Genomic DNA, 14,958 nt, shown 5'->3' with positions numbered 1-14,958 from the left:
AGCAAACTTTAAACGCTTTCCAAGTTTCGTGTTTCGAGTTATTGCTTGTAGCAATGCCAATCGAAAAGATAGAAATAACGGATCAAAGGGAATTAATTTAGAAATTTAATTCAATAAGTTTTTTAACTAATTAATTATTTTTAGATCAACGAAGCGATCAATTTTTATTATTAAAGTCTAACAAACCAAACTAATAAAAATTTAGTTAATTCGATTAAAAAATAAAAACTATTAAAAATTTTATAAAAATTAATCACTTTAATATTTTTTATAAAAAAATCTTAATATTTTTATTTTGTATTTAAATAAAATTAATCAATTTAATTATTTTAAAAATTCATAACTAAATTAAAATAATCGATACTTTTTTAAAAAAAAATAAAATTTCAAATTGACCGACCGAATTAAACCGAATTTTGCACCCTTATAAACACGTGGGTTCGGCTTGAGAGCCCTCTTCGTCTTGGTGATGTCCTGCAGTCCTGCCCTAATCGTGAGGAGGAAGAAGAGTAAGAGGAGAATTAGGGTTGTTGCAGAGAGAACATTGACGAGTCATCGAAGTACGCTTTGAGGTGGTGAAAGACTAAGCATAGCCATGGGAGCCCCGAAGCAGAAGTGGACCTCGGAGGAGGAGGAGGCGCTGCGAGCTGGCGTGGACAAACACGGTGCCGGGAAATGGAGGACCATCCAAAAGGATCCCGAGTTCAGCCACTGCCTGTCCACCCGATCGAACATCGACCTCAAGGTCTGCTTCAACTTTCTTGGCTATATAGTTGGTTTTCGGCTTTGCTGGTTTGTCTTGATTTCTTTTCTCCATTGTATGTAAGTTTCTTGGTATAGTGCTTGTTGATGGTTTTTTGATCTTTTTTGTCTGATTCTCGAGCAGAAATAGGTAATGCAGAGTGAAAAATCACTACAGTTAGCAAAGAATATGTTTTCAGTGTTTAGGATTCAACATCTTTTTTTATCAATATATTTGTAAGTTCGGCTTTTCTATAGGTTTATTCATCCAAAAAATCAGGCTTTATTCCAGAGATATTTTGGTCTCGCTATTTGTTATCTTTCTACCGTTATTGTTTCTTTCGAGTATTGCTAATGGATATTTAAAACGTCTTCAAATATATTTTGGATACCTTGATGATTTGACCTTGTAGATTTACAATGTTTTGGTGATCAGACCTTTAGCTATATACTTGATGATAAAAAATAGAGAAAATTAGGACACAGAAACTAATTTTGTCCAATAAATTTTGTCCTTCTCTGCACTTTGCTCTAAGACATGAACCATGAAGGAAAACCTTAAATAAAACGTAAAACTAAATTCTACACTATAGACTTGTTTTAGGAGTTCCTTGGTTTTCAATCAAATGTGTCACTGGGCATAATGTTTGAATAACAATATTAGTCTGAACTTTAGATTGCCTAGGAACCGTTTGTCAGATTGTGGTGAAATCGGAATCAGAAAATTAAAAAATAAGATAAATATAAAAATAATTTCATATGAGATTACAATAGATGTTCTAAAATCTTAAAAAGAATATCTATTTTATGTCATTATATGTTCAATTATTAATAATACAATATACAAATAATGTCACATTTATTTGTATAGATATTAGTAAATAATAAAAATAGATTATAACCGGCAATAAATTCATATTTTAGTATAGGTTACCAAATAACACTATCTATATATTTTTTTTCTAAAAGAGTACTATTTAATATTTAATACCATAAGTACTAATTGAGTCACTACCTACGTTATAGTTGGAGGAAATGTGATTCATGATTGTTATTGACGATTGAGACTATTGTATTCTCTCAGTCCCTAATAACCTCTCTCTCAGTCCACAGTGACCCTGCTTAATAATATTGAATAAGGTAAAAGATGAATGAGACATTAACACTAACGAGTCATGACAAGGGTGAACACTTGTAATCTTTGATCTTGCAACGAATGTCGAGTTGGTCAATAAATTTTAGAGGGATAAGGAGACTCTCTTTCCTTCCCATGCGAGTTATCTAAGAATCAAGTTAGGATTAAAAGGAAGGCTAGATGGGTCTTTTTTTAAAAAAAAAAGTTACCTCAATTTGATCAAATTTTAACTTATTTTCATTCATTTTCACTCAGTATTTGATGAAATTTCAGTGAATTCCATCAATTTTATATTGTAATCTAATAGTTGGCTACCTTCATTGATTTTTTTTTTCCTGAACTTCTCTCCAATCTTTGTAAAAATCTTGATTTGTCAGAAAAAATTAAATTGTCTGTTGCTGATACTGATCCAACTCAAATGATTTGTATCTTTATCGGACAATTTTGCCAACTATGGTTTGAACAATACTGAGGTAACTGTGATCTCTAAGATGACGGTTATTGTTTATATTTCCTAGATATATGTTATATCCTGACACAACGGATAACTATCAATTCCATTGATTCGTGCATGGATACCGGAAGCGATCATCTAAATCCTGTTGATTCCGCAGAATGCCCGGAGATAGGCAACCAAACTCGACGTTTGGAAAGAAACGGCGTGGTCGCAAATTCTTAATAATCAAAAACTCTCTTACATCAACCCTCCAAACCTGAAGACTAAAAATCTAAAATATTCTAAATGGACTCAAAATTCAAAAATATAAAAGACATAAATTATCAAAAATACCCTAAATACCAAAGTTGATAAAAATAATAAAAAGATTAAAATTGTTCTTTTGTTCCCGCATCATTTTCCCCATAGTGGAGAAAATTCGCCCTCAAATTGCTTGACATATCATCACCATTGTGGTCTTCTTGGTGTGATGAAAGCTATTGAATTCGTTGATTCACGTATGAATATCGGAAGCAATCTTCTAAACCTTATTGATTCACGCACGAATACCAGGAAATAGAAAAACAAAACTCGTCCTTCTTGAAGAAGGAGACGATGACTAACTCCACAAGATCTACCTTGCTCTGATACCAACTGATGCAATGGATAATTATCAGTTCCGTTGATTCGCACACGAATACTGGAAGCGATCTTCTAAACCTTGTAGATTTTGCAGCAACCAAACTTAACGTATGCGGCCGCAAATTCAAATAATAAAAAACTTCCTTACATCAACCCAAACAATTGTTTATATAAACTCCAAACCTTAAGACGCAAAGAAAGGAAAGCAATATTGACTGAAAGGAAAAATTGTAAACATATTAAAAATTCAAAATATTTTAAACGGACTCAAAATCCAAAAATATAAAAGTTAGAAATCATCAAAAATACCTTAAAAACCAAACTCGATAAAAATAATAAAAAGATTAAAACTGTTCAATTGTTCCTGCATCAAATCCATACCTCTTGTGTGTCATATTAGTTCAAGTCCTTTTCCTTTCCTCTCGCACTTCTTGCAATTGCGAAAGTGTTCAATTGTACTGATTGATTTTCCTTCCATGGGTGAATCTAGTTTGTTCTAGTGAAGTTGTGATCAAGGATAAATTTTCAATCCTTTCATTCATGGAATGGAATCACAATAGTTGGGGTGCTTTTCCTATCCTCGTGTGCTTGCTACAGTCATAACATTTGTACTGACAAAATTTTCTTATATGTGTGCATTTAGCTTACCTTGATAAATTTGTAATCAAGTATAAGTTTATCATCTTATAAACTTTTCATTTTTGCATGTACTTTTTTATCTTTTGGAAGAAAGATAACTATTTCATCAAACCATTTTACATGTACTTCTTTTATGTATGATATGTTTTTAGATTTTCCCATATATCATTGTAGTATAAGTTATATTTGACTAACTAGATATGTAATTAGGACAAATGGAGGAATATGAGCATTAGTGCCAGTGGCCAAGGTTCTAGGGAGAAGATGAGAACACCAAAGCCAAAGGACGTTCCATGCATTCCAGTATCCAACTCCCCAAGCGTCACTCCTGCTCCCTTCCCACATAAAGATGCAGCACCTACAACTGCAGATGCTACAAAAAACTCAGAGGATGGAAAAGTTCCCCCTCGGTACAGAACATGATCTTTGGTTGACAATAGTTTTGTTCTACTGTTATCCTTTTGAATATTCCATTACAATTTTGTTTCTCTTGTGTCTAAATTGTTTTTCCTCCATGATCTAGTATTTCTTCCTGGATTATTTTTTCAATCTAAAAAATTACTTTAGAGTATGAGGCTTGCACATTGTCATAAGCTATAAAATTCTATACAGCAATATAATGGTTTATCTTGATTGAGAAGAAGCTTTGTTTGATATGCTTGAATTAGTATATAATATAGAGGGGCCATGTTTTAACCTGCCATTGAAATGATGCGAAATAATACGTAGCATGGTGATGCTTCAATTTTGATAACTCATTTCTGAGATAAGATATCTTAGATCTGCCTAAGTGCTGCTGCTTAATCAAATTCACAAATATGGATATAATTTTATCCTGTTGTATTTTCTTCTTTGATTTTTTTTTTTTTGGCATGGAGGAAATGTGTAGGATATCTGTTTTTTGGACTCTTCAACTACCATCTCCCTACACATCCAACCTAACATCCTATTGATCATATGTAAAAAAAAATGTCTAAAATAGTTGGGTGGTGTGGAACAAACCACTCTCACATTGTTTACTCGTGTCAAATCTGATTAACATAGTCTATTTCTAACTGATTTTTTGTTGATATTTTAGGATGAATAACTTCTATGTTCTACCTTCTTTCCTGATTTCCAATTCTGTTTTGGATGAATCTGAATTTGGATGACTTTTGTGAGCTTACGATGATTCATGAATGTTAATTGTCTTCTTTTCTCATTCTGCTTATGCGATATTAATTATGAACTCTCCGCACTTTGTCTCTTTTATAGAAGATTTTTCTTATATCAATCATTTGTTTGTTGTTTGTCAGATACGCTGCTTTAATAATTGAAGCAATTACTTCAATGCAAGAACCGAACGGAGTGGAAATTGGTGCTATCTTCAATTTTATAGAGGTTTGTGGTTAGAATCTTGGTTGTCTTGGATGAATTTGGTTAAACTGAAAAAAAAAATGTCCCTTTTCTATTTTTGGTTTTCCAAGACTGGAAGATCCATGCTCTTAATCCATTTTTGTCATGGTCGGAATTTTAGATATGCCAATTGCATTTCGAAGTATGCTTAGGATTTCATATGTTAAGTGGCATTTTGATTTACATGGTTAGTTTTTAATAAATATTTTAATCTCTATATCATCATCTGTGTAGAGAATATTTGGCCCTACCTAACTATGAAATTTATTGAAGCAAATCTAAATGAGGAGACATTGTGTAGTTTTGCATCGATGTTTAAATGTGGGCATTGCAAGTTTTTCTATGTTTATCTTTCCTTTGCTTTCGTCTCGTTGATCTCAACTTCATATTTGGTGTCTTTGTTGTTAACTTGTTGGTAATGTTCTTTTTTTGGCTTCTGGTGTTGTTCCAAGCACAGTAAACTAAAATATGGTGTTAAATAAGATTTCTTATCCAATAGTTCTCCTGACATTTTGGGATGTTTTTCAATTAATCCTTGCATTATGTGAAACCACTGAGGAATATCAGATCATGTTTGCTAAAAGTTACTCCACTAAAGTTGTGTATTATACTATTATGGAATCTTTTGACACTAGTATCCCCTGTAGGCTTGTATCTTTGACCATATATAATTTTTGCAATAGTGAAGGATTGTTGATTCCTACGTTTTTTTATGCAGCAAAGACAAGAAGTGGCACAAAACTTCCGTAGGGTGCTTAGTTCCAAGTTAAGACGGCTTGTCGCACAGAACAAAATAGAAAGGGTAACACTTCTTTAACCTCACCCTCAAATGGTTGATGAACCTCCCAACGTTTTCTATTGAATGTCTGCAACAACAAAGTCAGTATCATGAAGCAAATGTTTAAGTGGCATGCATTACTTTTTTCGTATGTAGCATTTACTAGTTGTTAGGTCTATTAGAATGAGAACTTATTTCTTAGATTTTTTGGATAAAACAAAGAAATACTGCTTTTGTTCTAGTACAAATGATCTTTGTTATTTGTCGGTTTCTCATGTCATAGATTCAAAACGGATACAGGCTGAAAGATTCATCATTTGCAACAAAAACTCCTATTCCCAAACCAAAAGACCAAGTAAATCGTTCTAGGGTACCTCTGAATTCCAGTTCATCGAAATCCATGGACCTTATAGAGGAAGCTGCAATAACTGCCGCTTATAAAATAGCAGATTCTGAAGCCAAATCATTTTTAGCTTCCGAAGCTGTCAAGGAGGCAGAGAAGATCGCACAGATGGCTGAAGAGACTGATGCACTATTGCTACTAGCTAAAGAGATCTTCCAGAGATGTAACTTTATATAATTTATATTTCATTAATTGTGTTTTCCTCCGGTTTCCTTTTGTACTAAATGCCCAATTGATCATTTGATGCTACAGGTTCAAGAGGTGAGATCGTCACAATTTCTTAACCAACATGAGTGAAAAAGGACGGTATCTCCCAGTTCGCCAGGGATCATTGGCTATTGAACTGCTCTGTTGTAGTGTAGCTTGAAAGCTGAAAGCTGCAAGCTATGGCTATTGTTTTAAATTGTAACTAGTAAATAAACATGAATGCTGGACTGCTCATTGTATATACACGAACTTGTTCATCCAATTTTCACTAGAGCTGCACGGGGTGAAACAAAAAATTTCAAATCCTAGTTTGAGCCAAGTTACATTGATTTGGGATGTTCTTTGAGTTCACCATCTGCCTGCATGATGGCAACTTGCCTTGGTGTGCAAAAATGGTATTCGTTCGAGTCATGAATTTGGTGATTCATAAACAAATCTAAATAGAAATATGATTTTGCCTGTATGGGTTCCACTCTCACACCATTGGCTTTGTCTTATCGAATCATAGCTGTGTGCTCGCCACTATCTGATGCTTCTCTTATAATTCACGCCTCTTCTTTCTAGACCTGTGAGCTCGAAGGCCTGGAATTTCCTGCAGCGGCAGTGCTGCTCCACCTCCATTTCCAAAGGCGAATCATCAAGACCGGCATGAACATGTTTGTACATTATGCTCCCACCATACTTTACGACGAAGCTCACTGTCCACAAAGTTCCATTTATTCTACTTTTACCAGAAAAAACAAAAAGTTAAAAAAAAAAGATGGAAAGATTAAATGGTATCAAGTTCGTTGCATTCAGCGTCGGACCATTCGCGTCAATATTATAAAAAATGCATAGTACTCCACGAGATGTCCACAGAATTTGCGAATCTAGAAAAGCAAAAAACATTATTATGCAGACATAAACACTAATAATGAAAATTTCTACCGTATTAGTAAAATCTAACTATACATATAATGAAAATGAACCCAGTTTTGAGCTGAGCTTTCCTCATGATAATTTTTTCCTCTCACTGTAGATATAGTTAATGCTTTCTGCACCAGGTTCCACCGAAAGTGTGCAGCAGACTGGCCTCCAACCTCCACTATCAACAGTTGATGTACTGCTTAAATGTTAGAACTTTTTTTTCAAACAACAAAGAAATATAATTTTAAATTCATTAGATATATAGAAAGAAAAAGAACAAAAACTCTTTTTCCTTTTTCTTTTTAGAAAAAGCTGAATGCATTGTAACATATATAATCATACTTCTAAAGTAAGGTTATGAAAAAATGGTCTTTATGGAGTGATCGGAGCCGAGATTAGGAGATGAATTGACTCCTTGATGTATCCACGTCCAAGTTCTTTCGGAAGATTGGCCTCTATTGGATCAACTTCTATCTGGTAGAGGCTCATGGCAACTATGCCAGAAGATTGGAAAAAAAAACAAAGGATTAAAAAGGAGGTCAAAGCGTGTCTTGGCAAGACCCTTATGATGCTCAAGTCAAAATTTGTTGGAGATAGTTGACAAAACGAAAGTTGTAAAATATCATGTACCTTCAACGCTACCTCCATTACGTTATATAGGGAGTCAAAAGGTATACAAAATTCTCAAAGATTGTATCTCTTTCCTTTCACTTAAGGATGTGATCTTTTTGGAACCGGTGTTCTTGTAATTGTCGGGTTCCTTCGTGCCTTTGTAACTGTCATGTCACGCTTGGGCAATGGAGGGTTGGACATAAATCGGATGTGCTCGGTCTTACTCGGATTGAGCTCGGCCATGAGTCACTAAATCGATTCAAGTTCAATCATAAGTTGATTGACTCGATCTGAGTGGATTGACCAAGTCGTAGACCTGATTCACTGGAGCTGAACTCAAAATTAAAAGGTGGTCCGACTGAACTTGAATTCGTCACGAACGGATCCGGATCCACATTGATCGCCCGCCACGTGCATGGTCTCCGCCACATCATGGAATTGCTTGTTTGTTTTGTAGTTTAGAATACACTTTACATCCTCAAGATAAAAGATCAATGATCTCATACTTCATTCGCGTACCATTAATATTGAGAAATCCAATAATCCCATGTGCACAACATCATTATCATTATCGTACGATCACCAACTCCATGTCAGTGATTAATTAATTACCATAATTAGCGGGAAATTATTTGTCATCACTGGATTCCCAAAGGTTATATCTCTTTCCTCTTCAAGGTGTGACCTTCTAGAACTGAGACTATTGTACCTATCCTTCATGCCATTGTAAGTGTTGTCGCGTTTGAGCTTGGCTATGAGTTGGCTGACTCAATCCGAGTTCAACTATAAGTCGGCTGACTCAATCCGAATGCGTTGATCAAGTCCTGGAGCTGAAAATGCTGATCCTATTGGGTTTGAATTACTCTTGAACTAATCCGGATCCGCATTGATTTTCTTGTTTGTTTATGTAGTTTAGCATACACTTTGTGCATCCTCATCAAGATAAGATAAAAGATCAATGATCCCACGGATTATGTAGTTTAGGATACATTAAGATTATCTCTACCGATTAGTACAGTTGGTATCTACATGGATATTTATTTTAATAGATCTTGAGATCAATTATATCTTGTTGGATGCTTGATCTCCCTTATACAAAGAACTATTATACTAAGGTAAAATGTCCTAGTGATTTACTAGTCTATATCTTATTATGGAGCTGATACTGGATAAGGGATATTAACTTTTGCTTAGATGCATTCAATTAAGATTAAGAAATAAAAAAATCCCATGTGCACAGTATCATTATCGTACTATCACCAACTCCATCTCAGTACTGATTAATTACCATAATTAGCGGGGAATTATTTGTCTTCAGTAAACATTCAGTTGACTAAAATACTATATAGGTATATGCACACCGTCAATAAATATATATATTATCGATTTGGCTCATACTTCATCAAATCAGAATCTTTCTCATCAATTGCTACTGTATTGGTAAATGGAGAAACTAACCCAACCCAAAGAAGACAGGAGGCAAGAGACTGAAACCTCATTTATAAATCTGTATATAACACATGCTGAAACCTGAACAGTATATTAATTTCCCATGCCTCTCTTTGCTTCTTTACAACGAGTGGAGTTCTTCTTAAAAAAGGAAAAAATACTCAAACATATAGAATCTATTGCTGGACAGCACTGCCTCGAGGGAGGAGATATCTTAATCGATTCAAACTTTTGATTGATCATAAATGAGTGGAGTTTTGGGCCCATCTGTGTGAATAAGTGCTTGTTTAATTAACAAAGGGTGTGTCGTGGAGGAACAGGTAGAGAGGTGGGAGACATGGTTGCATGGCAGAGGGAAGGGAAGGGAAGGGAAGGGACCCATACGTTGCCGCTTGCATGCACTGCACACAGTCAGTGTGTTTGATCTCGCAAAGGGCAATTCCTCACCCATGTGTTTCATTGAATTAATTACAAGGCAACAATTCAACCCTCTAGGTAATTATGAAATACTGATGGAACTTGAAACCAGCTGGTTTGACTCCGGTCTAACATTTTGATTTGGTGCATCAGCTGCCAACGTGCCCATGATCTTACAGTCAAAATGTCAGGTCACTGGTTCTCTGAGATTGTTTTGTTTAGTGCGGTACGAAGGACAGCTCAGTGACTACAGTTGGTTAAAATTGTTTCAGAGGCCAAAGAACATCTAGGGAGACGGGAAAGAAAGTCTAGATGCATTCGACGGGAACCACAATGCCATGGCCCTATTATTGCATTCGACAATTCAAATCAAAAGAAGAGAAGAAAAGTAAAAGGTGCATGCTTATTGACAAAGCCTGAAATCTTTCTTCTTTCATCTTAATGTGCATCATTGATTGGTTTCTTAACAGCTAGCTCGTGCTCAAAAAGTTCTCTTGTCAGAAGAAGATACAATACATAGTCGATGCGGGGGAGGCAGAATGGGGGACGCCATACAATATAAAGCCAGGAGACATCAAACATGAAGAAAGTATTAGTTTCGTTGTTTTAGGCTTCTCGGCTTTTGAGCTAGTGCTATTTGGTACTGGGAGTGACTAGAAAAGAGCCAAGGGATGGAGAATTTTTTTATTGAAGGGGCCAAATGAAAGATACAAGAAGAGGACAAGCACACCGATGCCACCAGAAACAGACATCTCTAGAAGGAGGAGGATCTCAGCTCCAAAATCCTCGGCCATGGCTTCTAGTTGCAGCCTAATAACCATTTGGTGTTTTCTCCTCGCATTTGTCTGTCCTGTTCCCTCGGCGGCGGTGCCGGCGGTCAACCGCACGCGGAATCAGTGGATTACGGCGCATTTGAAGAGGGTCAATAAGCCTGCTGTGAAGATGATTAAGGCAGTTCCTGTTGCTTCTCCTCTGAACATGTTGCGGTGTTCCTCTTAATTTTGTTTCTTCGTGGTGGATGCAGAGTCCTGATGGTGATGTCATAGACTGCGTTCCTTCTCATCTCCAGCCGGCGTTTGATCATCCCAAGCTCAGAGGACAAAAGCCCCTGGTAAGTTTATTTGTTTGTGTTTCAACCTTAAAAAAAAAAGGGAAAAGGAAAAGGAAAACTAGGATTTTTGGTATATTGATGACTAATTTCAGGATCCTCCTGAGAGACCAAGAGGCTACAACAGGAGTAGTGCAGCAAATGATGTGAAACTGCAAGCATGGACAATCTCAGGGGAGTCATGTCCTGAAGGCACAGTGCCGATAAGGAGGACGACGCCGGGAGATGTTCTGAGAGCCAGTTCACTCCGGCTATTCGGAAGGAAGCCGGCGGGTGTACGACTGCGCCGGGACTCAACCAGCAGCGGCCATGAGGTTCCTCTCCTTCATCCTGCTCCATTCAGTTAAAGCAACCATTTTTAGTCACACTGAACCAAGCTCCTGAAAATAGATTATACATATAAAAAAAACAGAGATAAATCATGTGCAGCTACAGAAGTATTAATTGAAGTCCAGATCATAGCATTTTTTACATTCATTTCACGCCAAATGGAGCCTCAAAAAGTGCTCTATTCTGTCTTGAGCTAATTAACGTATCTCCATGTCCCTTCGAGGCATATCTCCGTCAACCTCGTATTGATGTTAACATCCATTACTACTACCTCATGCTCATTAATTTGTAGCATGCTGTTGGCTACGCCATGGGAGATCAGTACTATGGTGCAAAAGCTAGCCTCAGTGTCTGGGCACCGAGAGTGACCATTGGTTCCGAGTTCAGCCTGTCGCAGATCTGGGTCATCTCTGGCTCCTTTGGCAATGATCTGAACACCATTGAAGCTGGATGGCAGGTAACGTTCCCAAAGAAACAAGTATTTAACTCTCAATTCCTCATCAGTTTTTCACCGGCTTAATTAGTATTTAGGGATCCTCTGGTCCAGAATCCCTGGATCATCCCTGGTCCCCTATTCATTCATTGGTTGGATAAACAGGTGAGTCCAGTTCATCCAACCAATGAATAGACAGAGCCTCTTTTGATTCAAAATTTTCTAGACCAAAGCATCTGGCCTCGTTAGCAATGTATTATTTATTAATCATCTGGTTCTCGTCTTTGTTTAAAGGAAAACAAATCTATCTATTTCCATGCACTGACACACACAGACCAAACTTAGATATGATTACCCCAGAAAAAGACAGTGAGCTGATGCTTTGGGAAATTTTAGAAGAAAAAAAAATGCAACCATTGCCTGTACTTGCTATTTATTTTATAGATTAATGTTCTCATTTTTGATGTATTTAATTAATTCTCAGGTAAGTCCTCAACTATATGGAGATGGCAGACCCAGATTTTTCACTTACTGGACTGTAAGTAATTACTACCAAACACAGTTCTTGACACAGTGGGATATAATTACAACTTCTGAGATCTTTTGTTATGCAGACCGATGCATATCAGGAGACGGGCTGCTACAATCTCTTGTGCTCAGGCTTTGTTCAGACAAACAATAAGATAGCCATTGGAGCAGCTATTTCACCAACGTCAGCCTTAAACGCTGGCCAATTTGACATTGATCTTCTTGTATGGAAGGTAACTGTTCTTTTTCCTGATAAATTTGCTTTTAAATTTAATGTTTACAAATACTGAATGAACAATTAATGGGGAAAAAATAAAAATATATTACAGGATCCAAAGCACGGGCATTGGTGGCTAGAATTTGGGCCAGGATTGCTGGTGGGGTACTGGCCGACGTTCTTGTTCAGTCACCTGGCGGAGCATGCAAACATGGTGCAGTTTGGAGGAGAGATTGTGAACACGCAGTCGTCCGGTTTCCACACGTCGACGCAGATGGGCAGCGGCCATTTCGCGGAAGAAGGCTTCCGGAGAGCTGCTTACTTCCGCAACCTGCAACTGGTTGACTGGGACAACAGCTTGATCCCCTTGGCCAACCTCAGGCTCTTGGCTGACCACCCTAACTGCTACAGTATACAAGGAGGGGTGAACCGGGTGTGGGGGAATTATTTCTACTACGGAGGACCAGGAAGGAACGTGAGGTGCCCTTAACGGTGATGATTGATTCTACATGGAAATGTATTTTTTGTTTTTTGTTTTTGTTTTTTTTGGAAAAGGAAAATTTTCTTCCTTTCATTCTTTTTTTTTTTTTGTTTTGCTCATAGAAGCGTATTTTTGGATGGCTCTGTTTTGTAAATGCAAAAGGAATTAAACGGCCGGAGATCAGTATATTTGATTCTTCTTGATCGATCCTTTTAAAGGTGTTTTAATCTTAATCCTGTGATATTGTGCATGCATGTTTGGCCTCTACACGAATCTTTTTAAAACTTATTTGGAAAATTGATGAATTTACGCGGAGCAATCTGCCACATAACTTTTTAAAATTCCTTTTAATGAGTGGTTGATTTAAATGATAATATCTTGTATGTAGATTAGTTCGTCGGCAGGCCTACCATTTGCTTCATCAGTTCTACCATGTTGGATACTTTCTTGATGCCAATGAAGATACCTACTAGAAAATCTAGAACGTGAAGAATGGTTATGCAGACTTTTGTAAATAGTGGATGTAATTTGGTCAACTAGTGTTCTGTTGAGGGTGCCTACATTTTAGTAGCATAGTTCATCAAAACCTTTCTCATTGTTCAAAAGGCTGGATATGTCTAATCACTTTAATACTTTATTGGGCTTGCCATTATTAAAAATCTGAAAAGAGCACAGATAAAAGGGAAACGGTAAAACATGTAACCTAATGGTTAGGAATTTAAATCATTGAAATAATTTCTTGAATATAGGATAATGCTGTGTACAATAAATTTATAATCAAAACTCCACATAAACAAGAATTTGCACTGAACTATCCTTATTTCTTTTGAAAAGAGCATAGGTAATGTAGTATTTATTTTCTTTGTGTGCGTGTGTGTGTTTCATTATGCAGTTGTTTAAAGCCAGGTATCTTGTTAGAATTAGAAATCTATTCACTTGTTATTTGTTGACTTAGATCTTTCACTCTCTTTAAGAGCTTACTTCTAATTATTGTTTTTAGTATCCTCTACAACTCTAATGAAAAATATTTCACAAATGGCACATTTGGCATGGTGAAATGGAATAAAACTAGACTGAGAATGGTATAAATGTTTCATTCTATGTTTGATCCATTTGTCTCTTCCTGCTAATTTGACCTACTTGGTTCATCTTGTTTGTTCGGTCACTTGCATCTCTAGTACATTTGCGAAAATTGACTCTAATTGCGGGTGATGTAGGCTAGAAGTAGCCGGCTCTTTGAAGTTCTTGTCATTTGAAATAGGCATACATTCAGATTTAAGAAACGAATTTCATTGTTTTTACTCTGATGTATGGAGTCACTTGATTGTTTGAAACTACAATAGTAAAGCAAATGCTTATTGGAGCCTTTTTCGTCCCCTCGAATGACTACTAAAATACTCGAAACTTGAAATTTTCTAATAGAAGCATGAGACTCTGATTTCTACTGTGATTAAGCCTCTGATTACTGTCTTGGCCTGGCTCTACAACAGCAAACAGAAGCCAATAACCTCAATTTTCTCCTTCCATCTCCATTTCTGCTATTCCACTTTTTCCATATGCTATTATTTTAGGTTCCTATCTATCTCTTTAAGCAAATCAACGTTTTCATTTTCACGGTCGAAATATACAAAAGCATTTTACGCTTTTTGCATCTTTGTGGGCTCACTTGCAGGTTTTTTTCGACATAGGAAGTGTGACTGTAACTAGCATCGGTAAATAATATTCGTTCTTACAAAAGCACACATCCCGTAGCCATGGAAACAACTGAAGCCGTCATCTAGCTAGTTAGGAAAAAAAAAAGCAAAAGAAATTATGATGTGTGACGAACTGCTCCAAGACATGGAGGATTATGATCAGTTTGAATGGTAGAGAATCAACCAAGGGAAAAAGTGATCAGGCACTTTCCATTTGATGATAGCTGAGTAGTTCCTTTCGCATCCCCATCCTATTTCTGTTGCTCTGTTTGGACGAAGGAGCCCAACAAGTACTGGAGACCTGATCTATCTAGCTTTTGACCATGCGCACTACTCATCAATGCATGCGCCACTCAGTTGCAAGGACTCATACAAGATATTGACTGAGGTTACAAATTAAGACTGCT

At 36.5% G+C, this 14,958-nt stretch overlaps 2 protein-coding genes across 2 annotated transcripts; both read left to right on the top strand.

Moving 5' to 3' along the window:
• The first annotated feature begins 435 nt into the window (after positions 1-435).
• On the top strand, positions 436-6,679 carry LOC121981920 (single myb histone 4-like). Its single transcript, XM_042534704.1, has 6 exons — positions 436-745; positions 3,804-4,003; positions 4,889-4,973; positions 5,707-5,790; positions 6,050-6,332; positions 6,422-6,679. The coding sequence occupies exons 1-6, from the start codon at positions 596-598 to the stop codon at positions 6,451-6,453; spliced, it is 834 nt and encodes a 277-aa protein (XP_042390638.1). The 5' UTR covers positions 436-595; the 3' UTR covers positions 6,454-6,679.
• Positions 6,680-10,009: 3,330 nt separating this feature from the next.
• Positions 10,010-13,066, top strand: LOC121981919. Its single transcript, XM_042534703.1, has 8 exons — positions 10,010-10,155; positions 10,231-10,711; positions 10,785-10,871; positions 10,964-11,182; positions 11,491-11,655; positions 12,116-12,169; positions 12,246-12,392; positions 12,489-13,066. Exons 2-8 carry the CDS (start codon positions 10,493-10,495, stop codon positions 12,864-12,866), a joined length of 1,269 nt encoding a protein of 422 aa, XP_042390637.1. The 5' UTR covers positions 10,010-10,155; positions 10,231-10,492; the 3' UTR covers positions 12,867-13,066.
• The last annotated feature ends 1,892 nt before the right edge of the window (positions 13,067-14,958 follow it).

This window comes from Zingiber officinale, chromosome 5A, assembly GCF_018446385.1.
Source record: "Zingiber officinale cultivar Zhangliang chromosome 5A, Zo_v1.1, whole genome shotgun sequence".
Lineage (NCBI taxonomy): Eukaryota > Viridiplantae > Streptophyta > Magnoliopsida > Zingiberales > Zingiberaceae > Zingiber > Zingiber officinale.
Note: the sequence above shows the minus strand (reverse complement) of the source record. Positions and strands in the feature narration are given on the sequence as shown.